This window comes from Raphanus sativus, chromosome 1 (assembly GCF_000801105.2).
Source record: "Raphanus sativus cultivar WK10039 chromosome 1, ASM80110v3, whole genome shotgun sequence".
Lineage (NCBI taxonomy): Eukaryota > Viridiplantae > Streptophyta > Magnoliopsida > Brassicales > Brassicaceae > Raphanus > Raphanus sativus.
Genome location: NC_079511.1, coordinates 16,098,311 through 16,111,520, shown reverse-complemented (window position 1 = coordinate 16,111,520; position 13,210 = coordinate 16,098,311). Strand labels below are relative to the sequence as shown.

The following is a 13,210-nucleotide window of genomic DNA, read 5'->3' as shown; positions in this document are numbered from 1 at the left end:
CGCCGAAACCAGTGGAAGCGGTCAAAAACCACGGCAAAACACATCAAAGTTCAACATTGATAAAACAACGCTAGCCTGTTTTTTTTTTACCATTTCGACTGTTTGTGAGGAACAGAAAAACGCTTAATACTCCAGCGACAATCGCTACTTGTATTTTTACTTCTGGCAATTTACTAGCGGTCATTTTATTTTTTTATGGTGTTAAATTTGCTTCCTTTGCAGTGTATTTTCTTTGTTGCTGCTGCTAGTTGGGCGTTCACTAGAAGAACATGACTGTTGTCAAACCAACAACTAAACAATCTAAGACTGATTGCATATGCAATATATAATATCAAACTTATATCTGCAAAGACAAAACCAAAGTCATTACAAAATCTAAAATTAAGATTGTCATTGATGTTTGTGGAACAACCTTACAGGCATCTCACAAAATGGAGTTTTGTTGGACTAATAATCTTGGCACTAGATGATAATTCGCGTTCTGTGTAGAGTAAATTTTTTTAAATACATTGTATTTAAATACTATAAATAATAAACATTTTGTTATCAATAACTTTTTTTTACATTTGATTAAAGGTGGACATTCAAGTACCATTTCATTCATTCGGTTGGATTTGAATCGTTGCAGGTTTGGTTCTGTTTGGATTTTTGTGGATTTGATTCGAGTTTGAGTTCAGATAACTTTTTTAAAAAAAAACCAAAGTTTATATATAGTTTAAGTTTTTCAAACTATAAATATAAAAATAATATATAACATATAAATTTGAATAATTAATGCCAAAAAACCTAAACTTAACATAAAAATTGGTTTAACTTAAATATTTGGATAAAAAATCAATAGCTATTTTAAGTATTTTAGGTATTTTAAGTATCGTTTAGCTATTTTAAACATGTACTTATAACTATATGTATATATTTCCAAGTATTTTGGACAACTTAGAATCATCTTATATTTTTGTATTTTCTTTTATATATTACTAGATATGGACCCGTGCGTTGCACGGATTTTGATTAATATTTTAATTCATTATATGATTTTTTATATACTGTGTGAAAATTATTCAAGGTATAATAATTAATTTTTTATATAAATTTTGGTTAGTACTCATATTTTAACAATCATGGCGCATAAGTGAAGTCACTTATTAGCAACTTTATACATAAAGTTAGAAAAAGAGCTATTCCCGAAAAATTCAAATCTAACTCAACATAAAGAAATATGAAATAAAACAAAATATAAAGAATTTAACAGTTGAATCAAGCCAATTGAGTTTATGATAACGTCATACACTTTCTTAAGCTTTTAATTTAATGCATGTTTGTATTAGTTTTCTATATTATTATTCTTGTTCAAACATATTATAATGCTTTCATGTCAATTTAGTAATGTTTTGTGTTGTCATCGTAGGATCTCGAACTTTTTTGTGCAATCGTTAGCATTTATATATTTTTGTTTGTATGGTTTATTCATCTTTAAAATATCTTCAGTTCTCATTAGCTCTATATATTTCTCTATCTTTTCTCATAAAATAAATTCTATTATAAATGTGAATCTCTCCATTTCTATTGTATGATTCTGCAATATAAACAAAAAATACTATATCTCTATATTTTTCTCTAAAAATAAAAGAACTCTATTGCATAATCACAAATTGAAGCAAATCCATCTCTATAATATAATTTCTCTATTTTATAAAGAGAATATAGATACAAATATATAGGTGAATTGATAATATTTGATGTTTAATAGATAACATTATGGATCAACATTTTTATCATGCAATTAGAGGTAATGAAACTATTAATACTTTATGCAGTTTGATACTGCTTTGATTCTTGTGATATGTGTGTGCTAAAGACCATGTTTCTCAATCTTAATTGTGTGAATAACTGGTTATGAAAATAATGTGTAGTACATGTCGTACCACAATTTGATACTCCAATTCGCTTTCTCTGAAACTCAAAATCTGGACCACATAGTGTAAAAACATTAATCCTTAGTCAAACATGAACTATGGGACTTCCGTAGAAAATTAGCTAATCATAGGAAATAATAAGGTCAAACATCGACGACTATGCTGATCCGAGATCCCCGGATACTGAGACGGTGCCTCCTTGGATACCCCGAATCCCTGTCTGCCAAATTGATGCCTCATGGATCAAAAATGGCAGGGTCAGTGGCTTAGGCTGGTGTTTTAAGGATGGATTGGACAGAGAACATCTTGGGTTACGTGCTTGTCATAGGAGTCTTTCGGCTCTCCATGCGGAGATGGAAGGATTACTATGGGCGGCCACCTGCCTGCGAGACATGAGGATGAGATCCGTACGGTTTGAAACGGATTGTAGGGACCTCGTGGAGATGATGGCCAACCCGTCGGACTGGCCAGCCTTCGCGACTGACATAGAGGAATTCCAAAAGCTCCAGGGAGACTTTGAGGATGTGAGTATCTCTCATATTCCGAGAAGCCGGAACGAGCGAGCGGATGCCCTAGCCAAGAGTGCACGGTCCAGAGGATACCTCTTTTCCCACATAGATCAGACCCAGACAGATGGAGATACTCCTAGGAGGATCGGCTCGTCTGCTCTCCAATTGATCTAGGCTTAGTTGGGTTGATGACAAAAAAAAAAAATAAGATTATTTTTACAACTCTCTTTTGCTTAGAATTTTAATAAGGAAAACTACTTAGATTTATTATAAAATAATCAGTTGTATTCTCAGGTTTTTATAATCCATTTAAAAAAATACTATTTTCTTTCACAATTTTGTATTGTCCTGATTTTAGGAAAGGAAAATTAGAATTTATTTAAAAGAAAATTTATGCTCATACAGCTTATACAATTTTATTTTTTTATTATTTAAAAAAAGAAACTTACTATTAAATAATTATTAGTATAGAATTCTTTTTAGTATAGAAAAGTAAGAATTTTTTTGTACAACTCTCTTTTGCTTAGAATTTTAATAAGTGGAAAATATTTAGATTCTTTTTTAAAAAAAATTATATAATCTTTTGTATTCTCAGGTTTTAATGATTCAGTTAGAAAAAAAATTAAACTACTATTTCTTTCATAATTCTATTTTTCATGATTTAATAAAAAAAGAAAACTTAGAATTATTGAAAAGGAAAATTATTTTCATATAGCTTATACAATTTTAGTTTTTATTATTTAAAAAAGGAAGCGTACTATTAAATAATTATTAGTATAATTTTTTTTTCGTTAAGAATATTTTGTATAAAACTTAAAAAGGAAAAATACTACTCCCTCCGTTTCAAATTATAAGTCGTTCTAGAGCAAATTTTTTGTTTCAAAATAAGTGTCGTTTTCGGTTTTCAATGCAAAATTTATTGAAAACATTCTCTATTCTATTTTTATATTGGTTGATGTGTATTGGTAATAGTATTTTTATTTTGGAAATATGTAAAATTAAATGTTTTCTTAATCTGTGTGCAAAGACTTAGAACGACAAATAATATGAAACGGAGGGAGTATTAAATAACTATTATAATTATAATTTTTTTTTAAAAGAGAAAATTATTTTCGTATAACTTTTACAATTTTCTATTTCTTGGACATAAAAAGGAAAATAATATTAAATAATTGTTTGCACGAAATTGTTTTTTGTTTACAATATTTTGTTTAAACTTAAAAAGGAAAAATACTATTAATTAACTATTTATATAAAAATTATTATTAAACACATGTCACAATTTTAAAGTTATAATTGCCATGTGTCGCGATCGTGTTAATTAGTAACTTTGAACAACCAAGCTTTATATAATAAGATATTTAAAATAATGAATATATTTAAGTATATAAATCTGTTTCGGATATATTTGTATACCCGAAATATTACGGTTCGGATTATGTTCGGTTCTAATTCTCTAGATACCAAAATTTTCAACTCATTCGGATATGTAACCAATTTTGGTTAAAGTTCAGTACTATTCTTTTGATAGGGTTTGGTTTGTTTTTTGGATTTGAATTTTTTTTCCAACCTTATATTTTTATTGTAACAAAATGTTTTTTAAAAAATGATGATGGTTCATATTGAATTTAGGTATGCAACAATTTTTAAACCAAAGCATATTTCATTATGTACGCGGTCCATTTAGTTAATCATTAAAAACTTTTATAGACCCATTTAAGGAAAACAATTGGCTGAACTTAAGAAACATTATCATTTCTGAACTTAAGAAACATTATCATTTCAGATTGTCAATCAACACTTTCATATATTTTTGTCGGTATTGTGACGAACAGAAATGGGGATTAAGGTTAGGAAAATAAATTTGTTGTGTAATCCATATTCTCGTTAGGTGATTTCAATAATTTCTAAATAATCTTCTTTTTATTGATCTCATGTAAGATCTTCGAACTATATTAATTAATAAAACCTTACACTTGCTAGAATAATAAATTTTTCTCAATTAATATATAGGAGATTAGAGTAATCACACAAATCAAAATAATAACTCTTGTTTATTTACAATATTTTTATGGTAAATAAATCAAAATAATCATTTTATTTTATTGTGTATGGTATATAATTAAATTTCAATGATATTGAATAAAAATATATTATATATTTAATATAAATATTTATTAATGAGACTTCCTACTCATATGGTTTATTAACATTTTTATATTTGATGTAACAAAAAATTTAAACCATTTATCCCAAATATTTCGATGTTATATTTTTCGATGCAAATTTAAAAATTAAAATATCAAGGTATTAGTAATTTTTCAATGCAAATTTCAGATTATGTATTTTAAATGGTACATAGATTAATTAAACGATATTAATATATATATTCTATTAAATAAAATTCATATAAATACGATTTTATGATCATTTGTATCTTGTTAAAACAATTAAGCCATTGATCACAAAATTTTTAAAGTGGGATTTTGAACATTTTTGTAATTTATAGTCATTTAAAAATCATAATATAACTTATAAGAAAAAATCTAAAATTTTTATTATATGGTTAATGTAACTGTTTAATTTATTTTAATAATATAAAACTAAACAAAAATGAGAAAGGATACAAAAATTGTTATAAATATTTATTATTCATAATAACTAATTGTCATATATGTTAATCATATTCGGTAATACCGTAGCTTTTATTTAAAGAAAGAAATACATGATTCTTATATTTCAGGTTAATATAAAGTTCCTTAGCAATTAAATTTTGGACCTACAAATTATTCAATTGATTCTTATGCTGTCATGTAATTCAAATTGATATCCTAATTAAAGACATATCATTAAGTCTCTTTTGTAATTAGTACAAAATATAGATTGCAAATTTTAAATGATTCTTGATTAATTTATAGGGGATATTAATATTGATAATCTCATCTTCGTAACATAAAATCGCTAATCAGAGTATTTTCTGGGTAATATTTGATATGAATAACGGATTCAAAATATAATTTTGAGAAGTAATTAAGTTAAAATAATTAGATTTTCTGGTCTAGAAGAGACAATGATGGTAAAAACTTAGATTTCAAAAACCAAGCAAAAACATATTCATCTTTTTTTTAAAAAAAATTGCCTATTTAATTTTTTGACCAAGCTATTTTGAGTTGATTACGATGAGGGACACATTATGTCTTTCTCTTTCATTCAGAGACACATAGCACATGTGAGACACTTTTTCTTGGCATTATCTGTGTGCTATTGGACATTGATATCCTTCAAAGAGACACTCAATTAATTTATGAAGCAAAAATGGATGAAGCAAAAAGAGGTGTCAGTTACATGGCATGTGATTTGTTTTACTTTAATTTTATTTTCTAATTTGTTTACTATTGTTATTATTCCATATTGTAATTTATAAATATAAATATTTAATGAGCATAAATAATTATAATTTTTTTCTTCTACATTTTGAGATCTATATTATATATGTTTTGATATTTTAAAAATCACAGCCTTTCAAAATTGAATTACGTGATGGTGTATGATGAATTATATAATATAAATGAATTGTGGACTTAACAATTGTGGACAGAGATACTAAAAAAATATTTGTGGATGGATAAGTAGTATATAAGAAAATAATTGTGGATGGCATTCTATTTTTGTGGACGGGTTTTTGAAAGAACATAGGAATATTTTCATGCATGTTGAATGGATGAGCAATGCTAGTATACACAATATAGCATTGTTGAGAACAGTGGTGGAGGCAGTATACAATCACGTGGGTCATATGACCCATGTGAAATATTGAAAAATAAAAAATTTTCATGTATGTTTTGTGGAACTGTATGATGAAGTTAGCTTATGACCCTTGTAAGATATTTGTATCATCAGTTTGACCCTGGTAAAAACAAATTTCTCCCTCCGCCACTGGTTGAGAAGATGCATGTGTAATGTGATTATCTACCCATATGAACAACGTCAGTGTGGACATGATCTGTGTAAATAGTTATTGATTTTCAAGTTCTGGAAAAGCAAATCAAATGTGATGAGATTATAAACAACACTTGCATCCATGATAGTTATCCATAAAGTTCTCATCCACTATGCTTTTATACATAATGAATCCATCCACGTTGAGTTTCTTTTCTTCTCTTGTCCACATGAATCTCTGTGGACATGATTCCATGTCTACATGACTTCTATGTCTCTTTTGTTAACATGAGTTATTTTATTAACATGAATTTATCTTCAAAATATTTTTATGAGGGTTTTGGTTATACAAATCTATATAACCAAAAAAAAAGAAAACAGAGAAGTGTCTCCACATCTTGCAATCCACGTCCACAATTTTTATGTTTAAATATTTTTATATAATTTTTAAAATATATAAAATATATATATGAAAGTGGATGTTAAAATGTGAAGAAAAAAGAATTACAATTTACTGTATCAATTGTAATTATTTTATATATATGAAAAATGAGAATAACTCAATAAAAACAATTGTGTGTAGTTAGTTTAGTCTAAGGGTATAAGAGACAAACCATATCAAATATGTGTGTCACATGTGAGATGTGTCTTTAAGTGTAAATATAAACTCAATTAGTAAAAAAGAAGTAACTAAGAAAAATAATTAGAATTTTTTGGTCTAAAAAGGAAAGATTGTTAATTTTTTAATCAAATAGTAAAAAATTAGATTTTATAAATGAATAAAAAACATAAATTTTCTTTAAGCCATTTCAAAATCTAAATTTTCAAAATTATTCATTTAAACTTTATTTTTTGTTAACTAAACCGTTTTATTTACACAAAAATTCAATTGTTAAAATCGATTTAATGTTGATATTTTATGTATCCAAAACGGCATAGTCAACATAAAAAAGATTAAAAGGTATATTTTAAAATTTTAGAGATTAAATTGACTTAAATAAAAATTAATGATTTCTTTTAAGATTTTATGTAACATCAAGTCAGGCTTTTTAACCTTTGCCAGGATCATCAACCGATGTTACAACATTTACACCCATAAGATCTTTAGAGTTCTTAATATATAATAAGAATTTTTTTTTGTCAGCAATTAAACACAGACTTAACTACGATTTTGTATACAAAATTGGTAACTAACGATGTTCTAGTATTGGTTGTTGAAAATAAACTTTGAATCGATATATAATAAATATGTTGATATCAATATATAATAAATATAAAAATAAGAAAACCATATGTTGGTATCTTAATTTTTGAAATATTCATTCAAAATATTTTATATGAAATATTTGTGCATGTGTATATCAAAATTTAAAGTACTTACATTTATCAGTGTTTTGTATTTATAAATTATATTTTATTATGTTTAAGAATATTTGTTAGAAAATTTATGGACGAAAGTGATCTTAATATAACATAAACTACAAAAAAATGTTCAGATTGTTTGAATATTTAAATAGTCTGAAAAATTTGTTTGGATAGTTTTTGCAAAATTAAATTTGGGGTTTTAAGATAGGTTAGATAATTTGAGCGAAATAACTCAACCAAAACTTGTATTCAACTAGGAGTTTGAGATTGATTTGTATTAATATGAAAAATATATTATTCAAATATAGATTTAAAAAAACACTTTAAAATTTAGTGTTATTGAAAATTTGTCATTTCATAAAATACTCTGAAATCCAATGTTATTGAACATAATTTAAATTAGAGATTTTAATGTGTTTTAAGTGTTTATATAGTGTTTTTTAGTGTCAACTATTTGTCAATTTTGAGAGTATTTCTTCTTTATAAAAATAAAAATCCAAATCTCATAGTTTTAGATGAGATTTTATAGTTATTTTATAAAAAATAACATCAAATTCTCAAATTCTCCATAATCATCTAGAGACTGATTAAAAATCAAATCACTTCAAAGTTTCATATTCAATACCCCCACCTTCCCTTTGAGCTAATAAAAAAAAAAGAATCAACCCAAACAAATTATCTTCTATCTTAAATCTGAAATTTGAACATATTTAATTTTAAACCAAACTATATTCTAAAATGTTTTACTCAAACTACTAAAACAACAACAAAAACAGACTGGATCAAACCGAGTATTCTAATGCCTCTACCGTGTGACTAGTGATTTAATGAATACTAGATCTTGACCCGTCCGACTGGGCGGGGTGTTTGCTTTAACTTGTAAAAATATCATCAATTTATACCAATTTGGAAATTATTGGATTTTATAAAGCATGGTCCACGTTCTTTGCTATCATATGATTGTTATTATATTTAATATATTTGTAACACGAAAAAATATTAATACTTTAGTATATATATATTTTTTATTTTTTATTTGATATTGTAACCATAATATAGAAAAATATAAATTTTAAATTAATACTGACATATCTATCATATTAATGGACAACAAATCTTCTTTGAGAGAAATATATTTTTATCTATGTATTATATATAAACAATAAATACCAATAACTATAATAAATAACCAATAATTACAATAACTCAATAAATGATCTAGTTATCAAAATGGATCATAATAAAAAATTAATTAATGTGACCCAATTCTATAGTAACAGTTTAATTTTTTTATAGTTTATTTGATATTGTAACCATAATGTAGAAAAAAATAATTTTAAATTAATAATGACATATATATAGTATTAATGGACAACAAATATTGTTTGAGAGAAATATATTTTACATGTATTATAGATAAACTATAAATACCAAAACTATAATAATCTACCAATAATTACAATGACCTAATAAATAATCTAGTTATCAAAATGGTTTATAATACCAAATATGGCCCAATTCTATAGTAACAATTTAATTCTATAAGCCCAAGATAGATGTTATACTTGTGTCCAAACAACATTTAATAAAATAAACGTAATTGTTAAACTAATACTGACATATATATCGTATCAATGGACTACAAATTTTGTTTAAGAGAAATATATTTTTATCTATGTTATATATAAACTATAAATACCAATAACTATAATAAACAACCAATAATTACAATGATCCAATAAATGATCTAGTTATCAAAATGGATTATAATAGCAAATTAATTAATGTGACCTAATTATATAGTAACAGTTATTTTTTTATAGTTTTGATATTGTAACCATAATGTAGAATATTTTAATTTTTAAATTAATAATAACATATATATCGTATTAATGGACAACAAATCTTGTCTGAGAGAAATATATTTTTACCTCTATTATATATAAACTATAAATACCAATAACTATAATAATCTACCAATAATTACAATGACCCAATAAATAATCTAGTTATCAAAATAGTTCACAATACAGAATATGGCTCAATTCTATAGTAACATTTTAATTCTATAAGTTCAAGATAGATGTTATCTTTATGTCCAAACATCATTTTAATCTTTTTAATTCTGCAATTCATGTTGTCAAACAAAACTAAAGATACTTCTACTAATATAGATGTGTGAGACTTTGTTACTGATGTTTTTAAAGATTTTTTGACATTTTTAATCTAAAGGCCTTTCACTGATTAAGGCTGGTTAATTGGCCATTTTCCGCCGTTGGTTCTCGAACTCCTATATACTTTGAAAGAATTTCTCCTTAAAGGTGGCAAGCTAGTCTAGTTAACCTATCAGCACTTGGAATCAACATATGCTAGGTTCCCTAATTTCTTTTGAATTTATGTTTGTTTCTTCAGCAGTCCAGCTTCCCTAATTTTAAAACAAAAAGTAAACGCTAACCTAGTTACCTAAAATGGGCTCTCATTGTTCCATGATCCAAATATATATATATATATATATATATCTATAGTATGAGTTTCTTAACGTCAATCCGCACATATATATATATATATATATACATATATATATATATATAAGAAACTCATACTATAGATAAGGAAACAAAAATGAATAAAGCTGTGGTTTGGTTAATAACTTTGATGTATCTCATGTTCTTTGCAACGTCAAACACATCTTTTGCCCTTCATCCAAATGTCTCTCCAAAGACAAGTAAGTTTTCAACTCAATCAATATATTACAAGAATATTTTTTTTGCTTTCAAGATTCAAAGATGATTAATCGGTTGTGGTTGTTTTGAATTTTGGGAAAGATATTGGAGAAAGGGTTCAAAAGCTGATGAAAGGGAGAAAGATTAGCATAGAAGGCAGTGTGTCAAAGCGTGCAAAACGAAATGATGAACCACCCTAGCAAGTAGCACATACTGGTTTAATATGTGGCTTGTGATATATTCAACAATGTTGTCTTTTTTTTTTATCTTTTTTTTTGTTGAAATGTTAAATTTATTTATCAACAAAAGAAAAAAAGTTTACAATACAAAGAGTTCGGAAATCTGAGAACAACATCAGCTTTTAAGAAAGAAACAGCAAAATATCAATTTCTTCCCATCCAGCGAATCATCAAGCTACTGCAGTTCCCTGCGTTTCTAGAACGAAGAGAGGAGATGCGGTTGCGTATTGTCTTGTCTATAAACTTCGTGAGTTGTTGAGCGGTACGGTGAGCACCCGTGTGCTTCCTGCTGTTCCTTTCCCTCCATATACTATGGATTACAGCCTGGAAGGATAGTCGAAGAAGACATGAATCAATGGTAGACCTGCGAGGCGACAACAGTGTTGTAACCGTGATGCTCCAGTCTGGGCTTGGCCTAGGTAGAAGAGAGCCTGTGAGCTCTGTCTAAATCGTGTATGAATATGGACATGCGAAAAAGAGGTGGTCGCGGGATTCGTTTGGCTCACCACATAACCGAAAAGACTGATGCTCACCCCATACTTGAGTACGATCACCAGTCGAGAGTCTGTTGCGGAGAGCCAGCCACGCAATGAAAGAGTAGCGGGGAACAGCTTGTGAGAACCAGATCAGCTTGCTCCATTCCACTATACTGCCTTGTCTTCTTACCTGATTCCAAGTGTTCTTCGAAGAGAACCAACATTTGTAGTCATTTTCCCCATGACGCCAGAGCAAACAGTCACAGCCTGCCTCCTCTACCGGCGGTGGTACTGAGTTGATACGAGTAATCATCGCCCGTAGGTGATTACTACGACATCGCCTTAAGTTCCACCTACCAGACGAGGCTGCAGACGCAACCGTTGCATAGCGTTGGATGCCCATGACTTGAGTACCTGATGCTCCTGCAATATCAATCAGCTTGCCCATATCCAGCCAATTGTCAAACCCGAAGAGAGTATCTTTACCGTTATGAATCTCAGATCGCAGAAACGTCGCAGCCTGCTGCCGAAGCTTTAGGAGTTTGCGCCATATCCATGATCCCGCTGATTTATCACTAACATCCCAGAAACAACGATTCCGCAAGAGGTTTCTTCTGGTCCACGCAACCCAGAAGTAATCTCCATATCAGACTTAAAGCAAAAACCCGAGATGAGTCAGCCATACATCGTATACCAAGGTCTTACATACATCTTCCCATGCTACTTTAGCTCTGGTGGTGGAGTTTGGCGAACCAGACCAGAGGAAAGCGCTGCACATGCTCTCAATAGTTTCAAGACATCTCTTCGGAAGACGGAACACTGAGCACCAGACATCTCTCAAGGCCTCCCTCATTCTTTTTTTTTTATCTCTTTCCTTATTTCACATTTCTCTATATGTAATTATGATTTGGATTTCGAGTGGTGTGTTAACTCGTTTTGGTCGCACAAAGGTTTTATTCCACCTAATACACGAGACATTCATCATACTCTTGTATTAACCAAATGAAAAGAAAACACTGGAAAATATATTACTACCTCCGTTCCTGAAAATATTTTTTTTAGATTTTATTTTTGTTTTATAAAATAAGATTTTCTATAGTTTTAAGATACTTTTGAATACTTTTAAGATATATTAATTGAAAACATTTGAATTGACTAAATATTATTGATTTATATTTATTAAAAAGTGTATAATAAATATAAATAAAAAATTTAATTGAAAACAGTGATTTTTTTTTAATATGCATGATTTGTTTAGAAAAATTTATTTTCAAAAACGGAGGGAGTATAAGAAACAAATTTAGAACAAAGTGATATACATAATTCGCATTATTGTATGATTCCATCACGTCCGAAACTGTCGCATTATATTGAGTAGTTGACATGTGACAACTGTCCAGTGCCGGACTAACTTTTGATACTGGTCCAATCAAAAATTAAAATTATACCTTTGTGCAGATTTATCAATATCGCAAAATAGAAGAAAATAACGTAGATATCATTAAAAAAAAATCAAAACCTACAATATGTTTATAAAAACAGTGATATTATATACACTTATTGTTAAAAATATAGTTTTACTTACATTTTTTTACAAAATCATCTATTAGAATCATATAGTCAAGTCGTAAAATCATAAGCATTCAATTGATAAATATAACTAACTCATTTATTTTTTTTGTTTCGTGGAAGACCGGAAATAAATATTTATTAGCATTAATTTCGAAAAACTTTTCTCAGCTGTGGCGACTACACCTAAATGGTCAACAATATACGATAAATAATTTATGTGTTTCAAATTTTTTCGGACATTGATTATCGAAGAGTCTTTAGTTTTTAAAATAAATCATCACCAATTATATATGAAAGAGTAACATTCTTTAAAGAAACTTTCAGATTCAAACATGATGTCCTCAAAATATCTTCATTTTCATCTATTAACTTTTAAAAAATTAAACAAAAATCCAAAAAAATCATAATTTTGCAATTGTTCAAATCTAAATTCAAGAGATTTTTTTTTGTCATCAAACATACAAATTCAAG

The 13,210-nt window shown here is 27.7% G+C and overlaps 1 protein-coding gene across 1 annotated transcript; it reads right to left on the bottom strand.

The window, feature by feature from the left end:
- Positions 1-10,793: 10,793 nt before the first annotated feature.
- On the bottom strand, positions 10,794-11,390 carry LOC108846579 (uncharacterized). The gene is made up of 2 exons (XM_056998549.1): positions 11,246-11,390; positions 10,794-11,106 (listed from the first exon to the last, which is right to left on the bottom strand). Exons 1-2 carry the CDS (start codon positions 11,329-11,331, stop codon positions 10,836-10,838), a joined length of 357 nt encoding a protein of 118 aa, XP_056854529.1. The 5' UTR covers positions 11,332-11,390; the 3' UTR covers positions 10,794-10,835.
- Positions 11,391-13,210: the final 1,820 nt, after the last annotated feature.

What these genes read in the sequence shown, in the direction of transcription:
- LOC108846579 (XM_056998549.1), bottom strand. Translation starts at nt 11,331, where the DNA reads ATGGAGCAAGCTGATCTGGTTCTCACAAGCTGTTCCCCGCTACTCTTT. An exon ending in CCGCAACAGACTCTCGACTG is followed by an intron (nt 11,107 to 11,245) that starts GTGATCGTACTC and finishes TCTTCTACCTAG; the next exon opens with GCCAAGCCCAGACTGGAGCA.